Below are 19315 nucleotides of genomic sequence, written 5' to 3'. Positions count from 1 at the left end.
GGTGATACGCAGTACTCAAACTTAACTGAGTCCCAAATGCACGCTGAAAAGCTCCCCAGAATCTTGATGTAAAGCGAGGATCCCTGTCAGATATAATGGTAGAAGGCACGCCATGCAACCTGACAATCTCTTTGATATACATTCGAGCCAATTCCTCCATTGTACAACTTATTCAGATAGGAAGAAAGTGAGCTGATTTTGTTAGTCGATCCACAACCACCCAAATAGCGACACAACCAGATCGGGTTCTAGGCAAACCTATCACAAAATCCATTGAGATGCTCTCCCATTTTCATTGTGGAATCTCCAAAGGCTGAAGGGTCCCTGATGGTCTCTGATGCTCAATCTTAACCTTCTGACATGTTAAACATTTAGATACATGTAATGCCACATCATTCTTCATCCCTGGCCACCAGAACATCGCTTTCAGATCCTGATACATTTTAGTACTCCCTGGATGAATTGAAAACCCGCTCTTTTGAGCTTCCTTCAAGATACTCTCTCGCAGGTCTCCAATATCTGGCACAATAATTAGGTTTTTAAACCTCCACAAACCATCCTGTCCTTCTACCACTCTCCACTATTTTCCCTGTTCAACTACTGGTAATACCTTATGTAACGCTCCACTGTCTCGATGAGCCTTCAGAAGTTCTGATTTAAAACCACTTGAAATCTGCAACTGACTCAAACATAGAATTCCAGATTCTTCTCTAATTCCCAAATTCAAACCTTGGAATGCCTTCAGTAACTCTTCCTCCCGTAGCATCATCCAAGTTGCATATAAAGACTTCAGACTCAAAGCGTCTGCCATAACGTTTGCTTTTCCTGGATGATAATTCAATTCAAAATCATAATCTTTTAGAAGCTCCATCCACCTCCTTTGACGCATATTCAACTCTTTCTGCTTAAAAAGATACTTCAAACTCTTATGGTCGAAGAAAACGTAAAACTTAATGCCATAGAGATAATGTCTCCAGATTTTCAGAGCAAACACAACAGCAGCAAGTTCTAAGTCATGAGTCGGGTAGTTTATTTCATGCGGCCTTAATTTCCATGAGACGTATGCTACAACATTCCGGTGCTGCATCAGAACGCACCCCAAACCCTTTAATGATGCATCACAGTACACTTCAAACGGTTCATTTGGTTCAGGTAATACCAATACAGGTACAGTAGTCAACCTGTGCTTCAATGTTTGGAAACTCTCTTCACACTCCAGAGTCCAGATAAAAGGCGTATCCTTCCTAGTCAATTTAGTTAAAGGTAAGGCGAGCTGTGAAAATCCCTTAATGAATCTTCGATAATACCCCGCCAAACCTAGGAAACTCCTGATCTCTGTCACTGAAGTTAGTCGCTCCCAATTCATCACTGCTTCCACCTTAGCAGGATCCACAACTATTCCCTGCTTACTCACCATGTGGCCAAGAAATTTCACTTCACTCTTTCAGAACTCACATTTAGATAACTTAGCATATAACTTCCCGTCTCTCAGAATTTGCAACACAGTTCACAAGTGTTCAGCATGTTCCTCTTTAGACTTAGAATAAACAAGAATGTCATCAATAAAGACAATAACAAACTTGTTCAGATACGGTCGGAAAATTCTGTTCATATAATCCATAAATATGGCCGGGGCATTAGTTAACCGAAAGACATCACTGTATACTCATAATGACCATAACGGGTTCTGAAAGCAGTTTTCGAAATATCCTCGTCTCTAACCCTTATCTGATGATACCCGGATCGCAGGTCAATCTTAGAAAACACACCAGCACCCTGTAACTGATCCATTAGATCATCGATTCTAGGCAACGGATATTTATTCTTCACAGTGATCTTATTCAATTGCCGATAATCAACACATAACCGCATACTCCCATCCTTTTTCTTTACCAGTAACACTGGCACTCCCCACGGAGAAACACTTGGTCGGATAAAATGCTTACCCAACAGATCTTCCAACTGAGCCTTCAGTTCAGCCATTTCTAAAGGTGACATCCTATAAGGAGTAATCGAAATCAGACCGGCTCCAGGCACTAACTCAATTGCAAATTCCACTTCCCTGTTAGGTGGAAATTCATTTATATTATCTGGGAACACATCTGAAAATTCACATACAACCGAAATCTGCTCTAAACTCTTATCATCACCTGATACTCCCGCAGTTAATAACATAATACCCTGACATTCAGTTCCAGAACAGTTTACTATCATAGAATTCAAATAGTAACTATTCACCACAACCGGTGCTTCTGACCCTTCCGGCATAAACTGTACTGACTTCTCAGAACAATCAAGCAAAACATGATTCTTGGATAACCAATCCAATCCCAAAATGAGATCAAGACCAGTCATAGGTAAACAAATCAAATCATGCACAAATGCACGCTGTTGTACTCGAAAGGGAACTTATGGACATCCTATCCTAGTCACCATAGCTTCATGAGTAGCATTATATACTTTCAAATCATAACCTAAAACCACCATTTTCAATCCTAACTCGTTGGCCTTTTCAAATTCAATAAATGAATGAGACGCTCCTGAATCAAATAAAGCATCTAAGATTTTACCAGCCATTTCATAATTAGCTCTAATCAGTGTCTCAGATCCCTCAGCACCTATGGTAGAAGTGGTGTATATTCTCCCTGTCTGCTGACCCTACCAGTCTCATACTTCTTCTTCTCCGGGCAATTAGTGGCTATATGCCCAGGCTGTCCACAGGAATAGCATACTCCAAGTCCTAACCTGCACAGAACTCCAGGGTGATATTTTCTGCACCTCTGACAATTCAGATCCTGATGTGGCTGCTTCCCAAACCTTTTTCCCTGATTGACATTAGTATTTGGCCTTCTGTAATTACCCTGGCCTTGAGTCTGCTGCGGAACAAAGCCTCCACGCTTGAAATTCTTACCTCTCAGAGCAAATTTCCTCCCTGAAGGCCTCTGAAAAGGCACCCTCAAATTTCCTTTTTCTGCTGCCGCCTTTCTCACACACTCTTCAGCCACCCTACACTTATTCACCAATTCAGAAAATACTCTGATCTCCATTGGAGCAACGAAGCTCAGAATATCGCTCCAAAGACCTCCCTCATATTTAATACACTTCCATTCAGCAAAATCTTCAAGCGCACCTTGACAAATACGAGAAAAGCGACATAACTCCTCAAACCTGCTAGTATACTCAGCAACAGTCATCTGTCCCTTCTTTAACTGCATTAATTCAAGTTCCTTGACATTTCTGGCTGAATTAGGAAAGTATTTCTTATGGAATTCTGTCCGAAAAACCTCCCAAGGAATCGCAGCACCATCAGGCTGCAGGATACGTCGGGTTCTCTGCCACCAATACTGAGCTTCACCTTGCAATTGATAAGTTCCAAACTCAACCCATTGCTCTTCAGGAACCTGTGGGGCCTGTAACGCCCTTTCCGTAGCCTGAATCCAATTATCTGCATCAGTGGGATTTGAGGTTCTCCTAAAAGTCAGAGGGCGAACTTTCAGAAATGTAGCAAGTGTCATAGGACCGTCCTCATCATTATTGTTTCAATGATTACCCTGGTTTATTTGATTACCAAGTGCCTCGCCTGTTGCCTGCATAGCTGCAGCCATATTTCCCAGGGCAGCCATAAAGTCTACTGGATCAGTCCCTATAGAGGCAGAAGTAACGGTGCCTGTCCTACCTCTACCTCGCCCGCGACCGCGTCTGCGAATCGACATCTGGTCTCTATACACAACAAACAAGTGATATTAAGTTGATCAGTCTCAATATCGCAGGTCTAATGCTTTAAGTTCCAAATGCATGCTCACAAACGTTTATGCCATATATATCAGTCAGATATCCTAATAGCACATAACACATATACAGAGAATGCACAAAAGTACAATCAGTCCGTCTTTTAGGCTCTATAGGAACGAACTGCTCTGATACCATAATGTAACACCCTACCACACAGAGCTTTACGCTTAAGTCGTAAAACAGGGGTGGTGTGGTATTACGACCTCTAAAATAAAATGTATATATATAATAACAGAAGAATTATAATATGCTAGGAGCCTTGAAGAATAGGGGAAATAAAAATCGCGAATATAAAAGCGCAACGCTCGAGAAATGAGTTAACTTGCGTGCTAAGAAAGCTACAACGGTCAAGTGTAAAGTAACCAAAAACAGGAACAGAGACTCAAAGATACAAAATAACGAGCTCCGGACTCAGCCTGCGAAGTTAAGATTGGCCGGAGAATATACACACATATATACATATATATACATATCCAAAACTCAAATGTACATAAACAAAATACTGCCTCTCCATTCACCTCTAGGAGGATAAAAAAGAATAAGTTATGTGGAGAAAAAGCTAAGTACGTATATATACATCACTGTACAACAAAACTATACAACAACACTATCCAGTAACCCCTCCGTTTTAAGAGTCCAGACGCCTAACGAGATGACTCCCGACCTGCATCTAAAAAATAACAACATAGTATGGAATGAGAACCGAAGGTTCTTAGTATGGTAAAGGTGCCACACACATAAGATATAAGGTCTTGGGAATGCCAGAGGCAATCCTAGAATGCCGACACTCAGATTATAGAGCTTAAGGTATTAAACAGAAGCCATAAAAGATGGTTTTCTAAGAATATGTAAACCTGATTTAACTTAACCTTAAACCTAAATCTCATATTGCCATTCCTCCATACCTCCATCTCCATCAGGATTTCACAGACAAATAAACATATAAAGCAAGCACATGAAAGGTTACAAATACTGCAGGAAACAAATATACATTTAGCATGTCAAATACATTTAGGCACACCCAGTTAATGCACAAGCAAGTAGTTCAAATAGTATGCATATGATGCATGCCTGTCCTATGGCTGATGAGGCTCATCTGTCGGTTATCCAGCCAACCCGACAAGTCTGAATTGTCCTTAGACTGTCCCCCGACGTGCATCCCCAAGAGTCTATGCATAGCTTTTTCTCAAATAATCAATATTGCTCAATGGGGGTAACATTTCCGGGAATTTATATAGTGTCCGGTCACACTTACGTCGTAGGGTCAACAGAGTATCGAGTTTTCAACCTGGTACACGTGGTGGCAAGCCACGGCACTTAATCCAGTGAATCTCGTATCTCAGATTATTCAATTTCATAAGCCATATAAATAATTCAATTATAATTCATCAACCTCCACATCATCCTCAATCGCATGTCATTCATCATCATACATCAATCATATTCCATCTTTATCCTTCATTATCACACCTCCCATTCCGTCCATCAATAGTTCCATTTCAAAATATAATTCATCCTTTTCTAAATGAATCAAACTTAAAACATACCTATTTTCTTAATAACTCAAAAATAAACCATATAACCTTTGAATCTAAAACTTTTTAAATAATCTTATAAATAAAGTCTCTAATTTTTATAAAATTTCGGCAGCATCTCCTCTAAAACTCAGACTTTGCCACCCTTTTCAGATTCAAACCTGCATTCTTTTCAATTCAACATACCCTTCCTCATCATCATAACAATCACCACAATAAATCTACCTCAGATCAACAATTAAACTTGTACAATATTCAAATCCAATAACCAAAATTCAACTAAGAATCATAGTTCACAAATCCTAGGCTTTTAACAGAAAATACCTCGTATCAATAATTCACCAAATCACTAGTTAATCCACAAGCACCAACCAAATATATTTGACAACAAATTACTAAACATTAACATACACCTGCATTCCATCTTATCCTATGGTCATCTGGCCTAAGTTTTCACAGAACATTATATATTAAATACAAGAAACCTAAATCATACCTTGGCCGATTTTCACGTAACGACCAAAGAAATTTATTCAAAACTAAGGCAGCACCTTCAAAATTTAACTAATAAGCTTCCTCCAAGTTCCAATATTCACAATTTCAAGCTCCAATTATTTATTCACAACCTAATACACATTTATAACACATATATACCCAATTTAATACTCAAAGCTCAAATGTAATGAAATTAAAATAGAATTATCGTATCCTCACCTTACCCAAGTTTCACACAAGCAAGATTGAACGTTTCCCTCAAGCTAATTGAATCCTAAAACATCAGAAATCAAAGAAATTCAATCTTCCCACTCAAAATTCGAAAATTGGGTAAAAGAGGAGACTGAGATGAAATAACAAGTTACCTATAAAATTATTCCGCTAGAAACGTAGAGCTCGACGCGGTGAACGCGTGGCGGCAAACGGTGCAGCGATCGGAGCTCGGACGGAAAAGTTATGGGAGTTGGAAAATAACGTAAGGGATACGGGATATTTCTCGTTTCTCTTCTCCGTGGAAGCTGAAGGCTTCGTTGCTGCTGTAATGAGGGAGAAGACAAAGCTGGGTTCATTTAATAGGGCTGGTCCGGTTGGAATGACAGCCCGGTTTGGATCCGGTTCAACCGGTTCGACCCGTTTGGTCCAATTTTGGACCGTTTTCTTCGAAATTAGTGTCAAAATTCTCATTTCGATGAGATCTACCCTAATTTAATATAATATTCACATTTCTAATCCTCCTTATTAAAAACTAATTTATTGACTAATTATCTACTAATTTAACCGGGGTTTACAGTGGCTGCCGGGGTTGCCGGCAAACCGGTTCAGCTACCGCCGCTATTTTGTTTTCTTAGTTCGGTAAGTATTTATGTTTCAAAAACTCTTGCGTTAATATTATGTTATGTTCGGTTATAAATGCTGAGGTTTTGGTAACACAGGGTCGTGTTCTGAGCGTTGCGAAAGTGATCAGGATTGAGTTTGCGGTTGTTGTTGGTTTTGGGTTGAGCTAAAAAGGTTTCGTTCACGCGTTTTGAGTTATGGTTTCGATGAGTCAAGGTAGGATATTTTTATACAAACTAATTTATTTAAATTGGAAATTGTTATAAATAGATATGTTGTGCGAAATATATTTCTGGTGATTATGCAAGTCTTATAAATTGTCTGATTATGTCTTGGATGAATATGGTTGCATGTTTGGGTGAAATAATGTCTAATTTTGATACATTGGAGATTTTTAGATTGGTTGATTTGAAATGACCTTGATAGTCTGAAATTCTGAGTTTTGTTTATTGGGAACTGATTTGGTTTTGAACCCGTTGAGAGGGGATTGATGATTGGTTTGGTTGCGACCCGGAAAGGGTGACAAAATCCAAGTTTTAGGGGAGATGCTGCCGAAATTTTTATAAAATCTGAGACTTTATTTGAAACGGTATTTTAAAAAGGAATGGATTATGCCTTGAACTGTATTACTGATAAATGAATTAGGTTTGAACCCTTTTATTAAGAAAATATTATATTTTGAATGTAGACTATTTTAGAAAGGAATCATGTTTTAAAGTCGATTTAAAGATGAAAATAATTAAGTTTTGGCATTTGATTAAGTAAGCAAATTTGAAGGATTTTTAACGGAGTTCGATTAACTAATTTCACTTTACGACATTTTAGGAAAAGTTTGAAGTATTTTCTGAAACTTGATTTAGTAAAACTGAAACAATTTCTGAGCCTTTGGAAACAGATTTAAAAATGAAACTGAAATTGGTTTTCAGTTTAAATGATTTGGTTTTGAAATTGGTTCGGAATATTTGGATACATGACTTGGTTTTGGTTTAAATTCAATTTTATTTATTCAAATCAAGAAGTTAAGGTTTCGGAGGTTTTTAATGAATTTAAGGAATGAGTTAGGTTATTCTTCCATGAAGTCTTGAGGTTCCGCTGAAGAATTTTATGACCAAATCCTGATTTAGAAATGAATGATTTTGAGTCTTTCAAAAGAAATTTTGAATTTGGCATGGTTTTGAGATTGTTTGGAAGTGTTGGAAAGATGTGAAAAGTGACTCCGTTTCGAAAAATGATTCTTGGCAAGATGTGAATTGAATACGTTCGTTATTTAAAAGTAAATGGGCCAAGAATGAATTTGAAATAAGTTATTGACCCTGATTGATTATGGATATCATCAAGATTGATGAGTTATTGTTTGGTAGGCGTAAGGGCCGGGTTCGTCTCACTTATGTTGAGAGGTTTGATATTGATGAGATTGTTGATAAGTCGCTTGCGCCTGGCAAGGACGGTGGTTCAATCCCGCTTGTCGAGGTTGCGGTGCCCGCGTAAGGACGGTGGTTCAATCCCGCTTACGTGCAGATGTGAGGTCGGAGGCAGAGTATCTCGCTCACATCCTTTCGGATCACAAGAGTGTGCAGGCACTGACATCCTGGACCGTGTGGCGGGCACGTTATCCCAGAGGGTTCCCATTTATACGTGACCGAAAGGCAACATTCCCATGGGGATGTGTCGGGTTGGCAATTGAACCGACTATGTGATATCACAGTCAGTAGGACAGACATTCATCATTTGTATTTATTTGACATTGTTTGGGTGTGCATATTGTAATTGGTTTGTCTATGTGAATACTTATGTTAACTGCTAACTGTTATATTGTTGTAATTGCTATTAATTGTGTTTTGAACTACATTATTTGTGATTGTGTTTGATTGGTTGGTTTGTGATGAATTGGTTGATGCTTGAGTTGTTTGGGCTGGGGGCCGTGTTGGATTGGATGAGCTTGAGGCCGTGATTGGTATGTTGAGTTCTAGTTCTGTATAAAGTATCTGACTAGTGCAGTATAGACTTAATGAACCTATGCTTAGAACAAGATGATCATTTATACCGCGTAGGTAACTGCTTTCATGGTTGTGGTCTAGAAAAGTATGAAAAATTAAACTCTTACATCATAGACTTAATTGAACCTATGTTTGGGACATGTTGGTCAGTCATACTGTCTAGGAAAAACTTTTCAGATTTTGCAAGAAAAGAAAAAGGTTTTGTTTTAAAATATTTGAGAAATTTACCAAGTCTTCAAAAAAAGGATTTTTTGGATTTCGAATGTGTACCCAAGGTTTTTGGAAAGACTCATAAGACGAGTAATGATCACTGTACTCTAAGAATAATTCTATTTTACGTATCTTGTTATAGCAATTTCTGTAATCCTTTAGTGAGAACAAGCGAGGACGACGTTTTCACTCCCCTACAGGTTATTCCTTTTCAGGATATGGACGACGAAGTTTCAGAAGAGTTATGTTCATTTTCTATTTAGTCGGTATTTTTGTATTATCTTAGCTATTATTTTTTCCTCGCCTTTATCTTTATTAAGTTTGTAAGAGGGATAGGAAATTATGATATGTATGTTTGAAAGCTAGTGTTATGTATAAATATATATCTAAAGGTATTGTATCTGGTTTGTATGTACATGTATGTTTATATTTTCAACGAAAAAGTGTTTTTGAAAGGTTATGCAGTTTTAAGTTTTAAACAGGCTCCTATTTTAGTATTAAATATGTTCAAAGTTGTCGTAATGCCTAAGCTATCAGAGTGGCGCAACTGGAAGCGTGACATTCGGAAAGTAACGGTGTTACAGAAAACATACTATTTTGTTCTTATTTTAATGAATTTTATTCAACTTTTATTTCATTCGATGCCTTGATGGTTTTGATAAGTGATTTCAGGTGTAATAGGTAGGAATGGCTTGATAAGGGTGGAAGAGAAGCATGCAATTGGGAGAAAACATGAAGAAAACAAAGGAGAAGCATACAGTCAAGTGTGTGTACGCACAAGAGGAAATCAGCATGTGTGCGTACGCACAAGTCCCTACATGTGACTTCATTAAAAAGTCACGTGGCTCGCATTTTGGGAGGCTTTTTGGCCCTTTTCTGAAGTTGCTGAAGCATATAAGGAGGGCTAGCAACACACCGTAGATACCATACATTATAGAATACACTTAGCTAGTTTTAGGGTAGTTTTTAGGATAGTTTTACCTTAAGTTTTCTCTCAATTTTTCCTTAGGTTTAATTAGGGTTTATCTACAATTTTGCATTTCTCCAATTTTGATTTTGGATCCTTGCTTATTTTCATTGTAAGTACTTCATAGTTTTCTCTTTTATTGCACTACTTATTCTACATTTTCTTACACTTTAATTTCCTTTGTTAATATATACATAGTTTTGCAATTTTGAGTTTGAGTTAATGAAATTGATGTTTGATGGTTATTATATGTTTGTTTGAGGTACTAGTGTTGATTTTGATCATTTGTGGTTCATAATTTTTATCATTTTCCTATATTTGCCATTTTTTATGATTATGTCTACCATGTGTTTGATGAAATGTCAATTTTGATTATGAGGTAGATTTCCACTCCTTGGCTTGGGAAAATGAGTATATAGAATACTAGAGTCATAATGTCCGACATTTAGTGATGATTCTTGGGTTGTTAGTTGTTATTGTTTCCACTAACACTAGCTTTTTACCAAGGTAATTAGTAAGTTAGCTAGAATTTATGGATTAATAACAATTATGTTCACTTGACTTACTCTTTGATGTTAAGGGTTGACTAGGTCAGATTAATCCATCATAATTATCATAGTTGTGGTTATGGAAAGGAAGAGATTTCTTAACTCATCCCAAGTCAAGGCTTCCATTTATGTTTTGAATTACCCTAAAGCTTTACTTGTTCATATTACATAGATAGTTCTTTGATTCCTTTATTAGTTTATTAATTGCAATTTTGAGTGTTATTTAATTCCTTTAATCGTTTGCCTCACTATTAAAAACCCCCTTGATTTTCACCAAAATTGTGTGCTTATTGTCACTAGTTCTTAGGGAAGACGACCCGAGGTTTAATTACTCTCAGTTAGTTTTAATTTGAATTTAAACTTTAATTGATGGGATTTAATTACCGGTTTGGACTATGCTACTGTCGAAAAAGTTCTCTTTTCTAGAGTGAAATTCTAAACCAACACAAATCCTCTTCATCAATGTATACACAAGGATGATGCATGTTTAACCCTAGTGCAGGAAATGAGCTTATTTGTTGGTTACATACCCACTCCCAAGATTACATGGAGTCCTTTGACCAGGTAAGGCTTTCCTGTTAGCAATACCCACTACAAGAGTCCTTTGACTTGTGGGGCGACCCACTACAAGAGTCCTTTGACTTGTAGGGTGGCACTAGTTTGCCTATATCTGCCAAATACACTCACTATAAGAGTCCTTTGACTTACACGGGTACAAGTATACACTCACTGTAAGAGTTCTTTGACTTACAGGAGCATACGCTAGTTGTGTGTGTTCTCGATACCTCTGTAAGAGTCATTTGTATCCCTTTGAAATTTGTACATTTTTGGTTTCTAGATCCTCTTTACTTTTCCCTTCTGTCTCTTCTTGTGGAACTTCTCTGTTGTGTTTGTCCTGATTGATGGCTTCCTTCTTCATAGTCTTCTTACTTCCCACTGTGATTGCTTTGCACTCCTCCCATTTTGTGGCTTTTCCTTTGTCCCTTGGGTGTTCTTCAGTGACATTGGGGAAGGCATTTGCTCTCTTCTCATCCATTTCTGAAATTTGCTTAGCCATTTGCCCCATGTGTCTCTCAAGGTTTCTGATTGAGGTTTCTTGGTTTTTGAATGCCAGGGTCTGATCTTTCCTTGCAGCTTCCTGATCTTGTCTTGCCATCTCTTGATTTTTCATGAGTTTCTCCATCATTTTCTCTAGACTTGAGATTCTTTGAGAGTCTGAATTTGGTTGTGGTTGTGTGAAATGAGATGGTTGATGTTGGAAGTTGTTTGAATTAATTGTGGGGGTACTTTGTGGTTGGGATGTGGATGTGGAAAAGTTATTCTGGTGGTTTTGTGAGTTATTATGGGGTTGGTAATATGTGTTTTGTGAATTTTTGATTTGGTTAGTATTATTGGATGAATGGTTATGGTTGCTTGTGTTGCTGAGGCTGCCAGAGTTGAAGTCCCTTTGTCCTTGATTCTGATGCTCACCCCACCTTGAATTAGAATGAGTCTTCCAGGGTGTCTTGTGTGCATCACCATGAAAATTGTGTTGAAATGAACTTGAAGTGTTGTTCATGCATTGCACCTGCTCAGGGCTTTGTTGCTCAAAATTGAATGTCCCAAAACTTTCTTCAGATTGATTCCACCCATGTGAGGTTTGAGATTGGCGTTGTGTGTTTACTGCAACACCTTGCAGTCCATCAATTTTCTTCGTCATCATTTCTATTTGTTGCTGAAGTTGTTGATGCATCTGTTTGTTTTGTGCCAAGAGAACGTCAACACCTTCAAGCTCCATCACATCCCTTCTCTGGGCTGGTTGGCGTTGTCTTTGATGAGCAAAGAAATATTGATTGTTTGCCACCATCTCTATGAGGTTTTGGGCTTCCTCTGCTGTCTTCATTAGCTGCAATGAGCCTCCTGCTGAATGATCTAATGCTTCTTGGGCTTTCTGGGTCAACCCTTCATAGAAGTTTTGGAGTCTATCCCACTCACTAAACATTTCTGGGGGACATTTCCTGATTAAGGCCTTGTATCTCTCCCAGGCGTCATACAGCGACTCTCCATCCATTTGAATGAATGTTTGCACCTCTGTTTTCAGCTTGATAATCCTTTGGGGAGGATAGAACTTGGCTAGGAATTTGCTCACTAAGTCTTCCCAATTATTGATGCTTTCTTTGGGAAATGTCTCTAGCCATTGAGTGGCCTTATCCTTCAGAGAGAATGGAAACAGCAGTAGCTTGTAGATGTCTGGATGCACACCACTTGTTTTGACAGTTTCACAAATCCTGAGGAAGATGGATAAGTGTTGGTTTGGATCTTCAAATGGACTTCCTCCATAGGAGCAATTGTTCTGCACCAGGGTGATAAGTTGAGGCTTCAACTCAAAATTATTTGCATGAACATTGGGAGTGAGTATGCTACTCCCGCAGTTTCTTGCATTGGGGATAGTGTAAGAGGCCAACACCCTTCTTGCAGGCTGGGTATTGTTGCTCACTCCCTCTTCACGCACCTCAGCCTCCATGACTTGCAAGAATCACAAACAAACCAAATGAAACATGGACATTCTAATGCTAGAATGTGGTTAGAGGGTTAGGTGACACAATGTGTCAAACAGTTAATGTGCTTAGTTAAAAAGAAAAAAAAATGCTTAATCTAGACCACCACCTTACTTAATCATTGTCAATCTAATTCAATCCCCGGCAACGGTGCCAAAAAGTTGATGTGCGGAAAACGATCCGACACAAAACTCACCGGCAAGTGTACCGGGTCGCATCAAGTAATAATAACTCACATGAGTGAGGTCGATCCCACAGGGATTGAAGGATTGAGCAATTTTAGTTTAGTAGTTGGTTTAGTCAAGCGAATCAAGTATTGGTTGAGTGATTTGTGTTTAACAGAAGCTAAATTGCTTGGAATGTAAAGGGGGAAGGGAAAATTGCAGTAAATTAAAGAGCAGGAAAGTAAACTTGCAGAATCTTAAAGAACAAGAAAGTAAATGACTGAAACTTAAAGTGCAAGAAATGTAAATTGCAGTAACTTAAATTGCAAGGAATATAAATTGCTTGAATGTAAAAGGGATTTGAGGACAGGGATTTCAGAATTTAAACAAGGGAAATTGAATTGCAACAATCAATAGAACAGAAATTGAATTAGAAGCAATTGGAATTCAAACAGAAGGAAATTAAACGCAGCAAAGGTTCACAGATGAACCAAAAGTAAATTGGGATCTCAGGTCTCCAGAGACTAGGTAGCAAAGCCTAGATCTCAATTGCCTTCCCAGATCCAAGCTAACAAAGCGATTGACAAGAAATAGAAGAAGAAGCAGTAAAGGAAATTGAAGTTGAATTCAATTGTGCAGAAAGGAATTAAAGAGATTTTGAATGGAGATTGAGACAGAATTTCCTCAATTCTTCACACCCAAAACTCAAAACAAGAAAAGTAAAAGTGCCCAAGCAAGAACGAGGAAGAAGAGAGATCAATTCTCCTCCCCAATTCTCTGAAATCTCAGTGAAGTCACCAAGAGAAGTTGCAAAATTCAAAGTTCCCAAGAAAGTGCCCAATGCAAAAGTCAAAGAAAAGGTGAAAAGTAAAAGTGAAAGTAAAGGTCCTATTTACATCAAACTAACTCCTATTTATACACTTTCTATTCTTGGATCTTGGGATTTGGATGGGCTTTTGATTTGGTGAAGAATTGAATTTTATTGGATTTTTAATCCAATTTTAGCCCATGAAGGATTGCTTCCAGGAGGCTGCCCTGCCCTTGTGGAGGGCAGGGCAGGATTTGGTGTTTGGTGCGTGCGTGGTGCGGGCGTGGTGCAGGCTTGGTGCGCAGGATGCTGCCCTGCCCTCGCGGAGGGCAGGGCAGAAAAAGTTGGTGCGCCAGATTGATGCCTTGGTGCGCTGCTGGTGCTGCCAGATGATGCTGTGGTGCGCCAGAATTGTGCCTGGGTGCGCCAGATTCATGCCACAACAAAATGCTGCCCTGCCCTCGCGGAGGGCAGGGCAGTGTTTCCACTTTGACGTCCCGAGTTCGAAACTTGGATGCTACACACGCTACCCATTTTCCTTGGCTTTCTTGGTACCAAAGTGAAGCTTAATTCCTTGCTTCCTCATGGTCCCGTGTTCAACTCTTGTGGCAAGCATTGTAGGCATTTTCCTTTGATTTTCTTCCCTTGGTGAGCCCGATACTGCCCTTGTGGAGGTCAGGGCAAGGTTTTGTTCTTCTTGATTCCAAGGCACAAATTTGTGCTCTGCCCTTGTAGTGGGCAGGGCAGAGTTGCCTTTCATGCTTTGTTCCCTTATGTTGCCCTCCTAGAGGGCAGTGTGCCCTTGTGGAGGGCAATACTTGCCTTCCTCATTTTGTGCGCCACACTTCTTTAGGCCACGCTTTTCCTTTTTTTCTTTTCTTCACCTACAATAAACCAAAACAACCAATCAAAGTATCACTAAATTCAAGAGGCTTATAAATCAATTAAAAATCAATTAAATTTAGCTTAAACCTCATGAGTTAACATTAATTTCATGGTGGTTGTTTGATTTAAAGAAGTTATGCATTTCCATTCCAAATCAATTACTTAGGATGCAAGAAAGTGCATAAAGACTAACAAAACAAGTGAAATTAGCTTGAAAATGGGTATATGATGACTAGTCATCAGTAACGTGTTTTTGGCGTTCAACTCTGGTTCGTGACGTGTTTCTGGCGTTTGACTCCAGAATGCAGCATGGAACTGGCGTTGAGCGCCAATTTGCGTCATCTAATCTCGAATAAAGTATGGACTATTATATATTGCTAGAAAGCTCTGGATGTCTACTTTCTAACGCCATTGAGAGCGCGCCATTTAGAGTTTTGTAGCTCCAAAAAATCTATTTTGAGTGCAGACAGGTCAGAATCCAATAGCATCAGCAGTCCTTTGCCAGCCTTCTTATCAGAGTTTTGCTCAGGTCCCTCAATTTCAGCCAGAAAATACCTGAAATCACAGAAAAACACACAAACTCATAGTAAAGTCCAGAAATGTGAATTTAGCATAAAAACTAATGAAAACATCCCTAAAAGTAGCTAGATCCTACTAAAAACTACCTAAAAACAATGCCAAAAAGCGTATAAATTATTCGCTCATCACTGCGCCTTACTTGGGTGCCAAAATGAGGCCCAGAAATCGCCCCCAGAGTTTTCTGCACATGGCGCATGTCACGCGTATGCGTCAGTCACGCGTACGCATCGATGATCTTCTTCGCGTGTCACGCGTACGCGTCAGGTACGCGCATGCGTCACTGCACAAATCTTCAAATCACGTGCACGCGTCGCCATGGAAAGCTCTAAATCACGCGCACGCATCGCTCCTCGCTGTCATCTCCTTTAATTCTTGTGCTGCAGAAATTCCATCAAATCCAGCTGAATGCTATCTAAAATAAACAGATTTGCACAAGACTCTAAGTAGAATCCATAGTGGCTAAAAGATAATTAATTCTAGATTAAACTTAACAAATTGATTGCAAATTCACTAGGAAAAGATAAGAAAGATGCTCACACATCACAACACCAAACTTGAATTATTGCTTGTCCTCAAGCAACCAAAATAATATAGGCTAAGAATGTGAATTTGCATGAGAATGAGAGTTCGATTAAGCTCAAGTCTATTCTTAAAATGGGGTTTATTCATTGTAATCTTGAACAGTTTTGGCATCTCACTCTCCTTTGAATTAGAGAAATGTCAGTGTCATTCAGAATTAGAATCCGGATCATATTATGAATTCTCTGATCTTTAAGCTTCAGTTTAATCCTTGAACACAACATAATTTTCTTTAATTTATTTTTCTTTGGTGCTTTGCACCTTGAGCTTAGCCGTGACTTTAAATGTTTTGTCTCAAGGGTTACTTGACACAAAAATACCACAAGTACTTGACGGGGGAACTCTCTTTAAGCTCTGATTTTTCTTTCATTTACTCCTAGACAGTGGTGCTCAAAGCCTTTGGCATACTCTGTTAAACGCACTTGGTCTCGACTCTAAGTGTTCTGTCTCAAGGATTACTTGACACAGTCACACCTCAAGCATATGATTAGGGAAACAACTCTTTGAGCTTTTAATCATGTTTGACCTCCCTAGTCATTGATGCTCAGAGCCTTGGACCTTGCTTTTATAGTTTTTTTTTCTGTTGCTGTTTCTTTTGCTTCAAGGATTAAATTTTTGTTTCTTTCAAAGAAGTTATAATAATTCTCTAAATTCCTTTCTTTCAGAGAAGTTATAATAATCCTCTAAATTCCTATTTCTTATACATCAACATCCTTTGATTCAAATTCAAATATGCACTGTTCATGTCATGCATTCAAAATCACAAATAATACCACCACATTTAGGTAAATAAAACTACTCTTAAATATAAACTCAATTTCTCATTTAATACATCACTTCTTTTTCTTTTAAATTCAAGCTCAGTGAGCAATACATGAGGTAATTTTTTTTTACTAAAAGTACTAAAGATCATGCAAGCAATCAAAGCAACAGAAAACAGAAGACAACAAAATAAGAATGGAGGAAAAATAGAATGAAAGGAACTCAACCACCTCAGTTATGCTGGTGGTCATCTCATTCCTTCATGAAGAACATTCTTCTCCCTTTGGTGCTAGACAGAAAATCCATAAGCGAAGCATCAACACCAAACTTAAAGGTTTGCTTGTCCTCAAGCAAAGAAGAACTGCAAACAGAGAGGGACATAAAAGCAATTAATATGATGAAAGAAGAATAAAAAGATAAAAGAATAAGAGAGAATTAGGATTTGGGAGGTGGATGATTTGAAATCAGGCGCTTAGGTGGTTTAATTGGGCGTCGCATATGACGCTTACGCGTCGGGGACACGTACGCGTGGATGGTCAGGATGGGAAAACGATGCGAACGCGTCAGGGACGCGTCCGCGTGGTGGGGCTTGTGCGCCCAGCATAGTTCCAGCCCCACACCAGCATAACTTTCTGGCCAAACACCTTTTTCGCCGATTTTTCTCATCCACGCATGCGCGTGATTTACGCGTGCGCGTGATTTACGCGTGCGCGTGATTTACGCGTGCACGTGATTTACGCGTACACGTGAGTGCCAAAATCACAAATGACGCGCACGCATCATGGACGCGTACGCGTGAGCATATTTGTGTTCAAGGCACACTTCCTTCACCACTCCCGCGCAACTCTCTGTTCACTTTTATTTTTCACATACACACATATGACGCGTACGCGTCAGCGACGCTTGCACGTCGTGTGCTTGGTTTGTTTTATTATTTTCTCTTTTTTTTTGAAATATTTGGTTCTTATTCTAAAATAGCTACATGATCAGAAAAATAGTAAAAACTCAATAAAAATCAAATAAGTAAGAAAACTACTACTACAAAAAATAGCTAAGGATACGAAATTATCGGGTTGCCTCCCGACAAGCGCTTCTTTAATGTCACTAGCTTAACACTTGATTGTAGAATTTTCTTCCTCTTCTTCCAGTTGGTGAAAAGAAATGTCTCCAAGGGGGGGGAGGTGAAGATTAGTACCCCCTGATATACATTCCTTATAACAAGCTTTCTTTTATTGTGATTAGCTTGATTCACCTTGCTTGTTGGGGTAGAGGTTGGATTATTTCTTGCTGACCTTTTCTTCTTCATAGATATTTTCTTTTGTTTCTTGGTCACAATCCCCTTTTCAGTGTTTTCCTTGATTGCCTTCACTTCTTTGATTTCAAGATTTTGGTGTTGTGTGATGGTTAGAGTATACCCTTCATCAAGAACTTCTTGAATTGGTGGTTCAATAAACTCACCCTCTATGCCACTCTCTGCTTCATTGGAATGTAGATTTCCATAATTGTTTTCATCCTTTACAACCTCCTTTGTTTGTGCATCTTCCTCCTTTGTTGGTGCATCTTCCTCCTTTGTTTTCATCCCATTATTCATAGGATTTCTTTCAGAAGTGTACATGAACTGGTTATTTGCAACCATCTCAATGAGTTCCTAGGCTTCTGCAGGGACTTTCAGATGATAAGATCCACTAGCAGAATGGTCCAATGACATCTTAGACAATTCAGACAGACCATCATAGAATATGCATATGATGCTCCATTCTGGAAGCATGTCAGAAGGACACCTTTTGGTTAATTGCTTGTATTTTTCCCAAGCTTCATAGAGGGATTCACCTTCCTTCTGTTAGAAGGTTTGGACTTCCACTCTAAGCTTGTTCATCTTTTGAGGTGGAAAGAATTTGGTCAAGAAAGCATTGACCAACTTGTCCCAAGAGTTCAGGCTTTCTCTAGGTTGTGAGTTCAACCATATCCTAGCTCTGTCTCTTACAGCAAAGGGGAAAAGCATAAGTCTGTAGACCTCGGGATCAACCCCATTGGTCTTGACAGTTGATGAGCGGATAATTTATACGCTTTTTGGCATTATTTTTAGGTAGTTTTTAGTAGGATCTAGCTACTTTTAGGGATGTTTTTATTGGTTTTTATGCAAAATTCACATTTCTGAACTTTACTATGAGTTTTTGTGTTTTTTTGTGATTTCAGATATTTTTTGGCTGAAATTGAGGAACCTGAGCAAAAATCTGATAGGAGGCTAACAAAGGACTGCTGATGTTGTTGGATTCTAACCTCCCTGCACTTAAAATGGATTTTCTGGAGCTACAAAACTCCAAATGGCACGTTCTTAACTGCATTGGAAAGTAGACATCCAGGGCTTTCTAGCGATATATAATAGTTTACACTTTATTCAAGTTTAGACGATGCAAACTGGCGTTCAACATCAGTTCCATGCTGCATTCTGGAGTAAAACGCCAGAAACACGTCACAAACTAGAGTTAAACGCCAAAAACACGTTACAACTCAGCGTTTAACTCCAGAAGAAGCCTCTGCACGTGTAAAGCTCAAGCTCAGCCCAAGCACACACCAAAGTGGGCCCCGAAAGTGGATTTCTGCACTTAGACTTATTTCTATA

General features: G+C 38.9%; 1 protein-coding gene and 1 non-coding gene across 2 annotated transcripts; one reads left to right on the top strand and one right to left on the bottom strand.

The window, feature by feature from the left end:
• Positions 1 to 2618: 2618 nt before the first annotated feature.
• On the bottom strand, positions 2619 to 3515 carry LOC130939765 (uncharacterized). The gene has a single exon (XM_057867844.1). It carries the CDS (start codon positions 3513 to 3515, stop codon positions 2619 to 2621), a length of 897 nt encoding a protein of 298 aa, XP_057723827.1.
• A 14939-nt stretch (positions 3516 to 18454) lies between these two features.
• On the top strand, positions 18455 to 18562 carry LOC130943010 (small nucleolar RNA R71). Its single transcript, XR_009071550.1, has one exon. It is a non-coding gene; the product is annotated as a small nucleolar RNA R71 (small nucleolar RNA).
• The last annotated feature ends 753 nt before the right edge of the window (positions 18563 to 19315 follow it).

Source organism: Arachis stenosperma, chromosome 7 (assembly GCF_014773155.1).
Source record: "Arachis stenosperma cultivar V10309 chromosome 7, arast.V10309.gnm1.PFL2, whole genome shotgun sequence".
NCBI classification, from domain to species: Eukaryota; Viridiplantae; Streptophyta; class Magnoliopsida; order Fabales; family Fabaceae; genus Arachis; species Arachis stenosperma.
This window is presented reverse-complemented; position numbering and strand designations above follow the sequence as displayed.

Coding starts and splice junctions, on each gene's coding strand:
- LOC130939765 (XM_057867844.1), bottom strand. CDS start 3,515: ATGACACTTGCTACATTTCTGAAAGTTCGCCCTCTGACTTTTAGGAGA.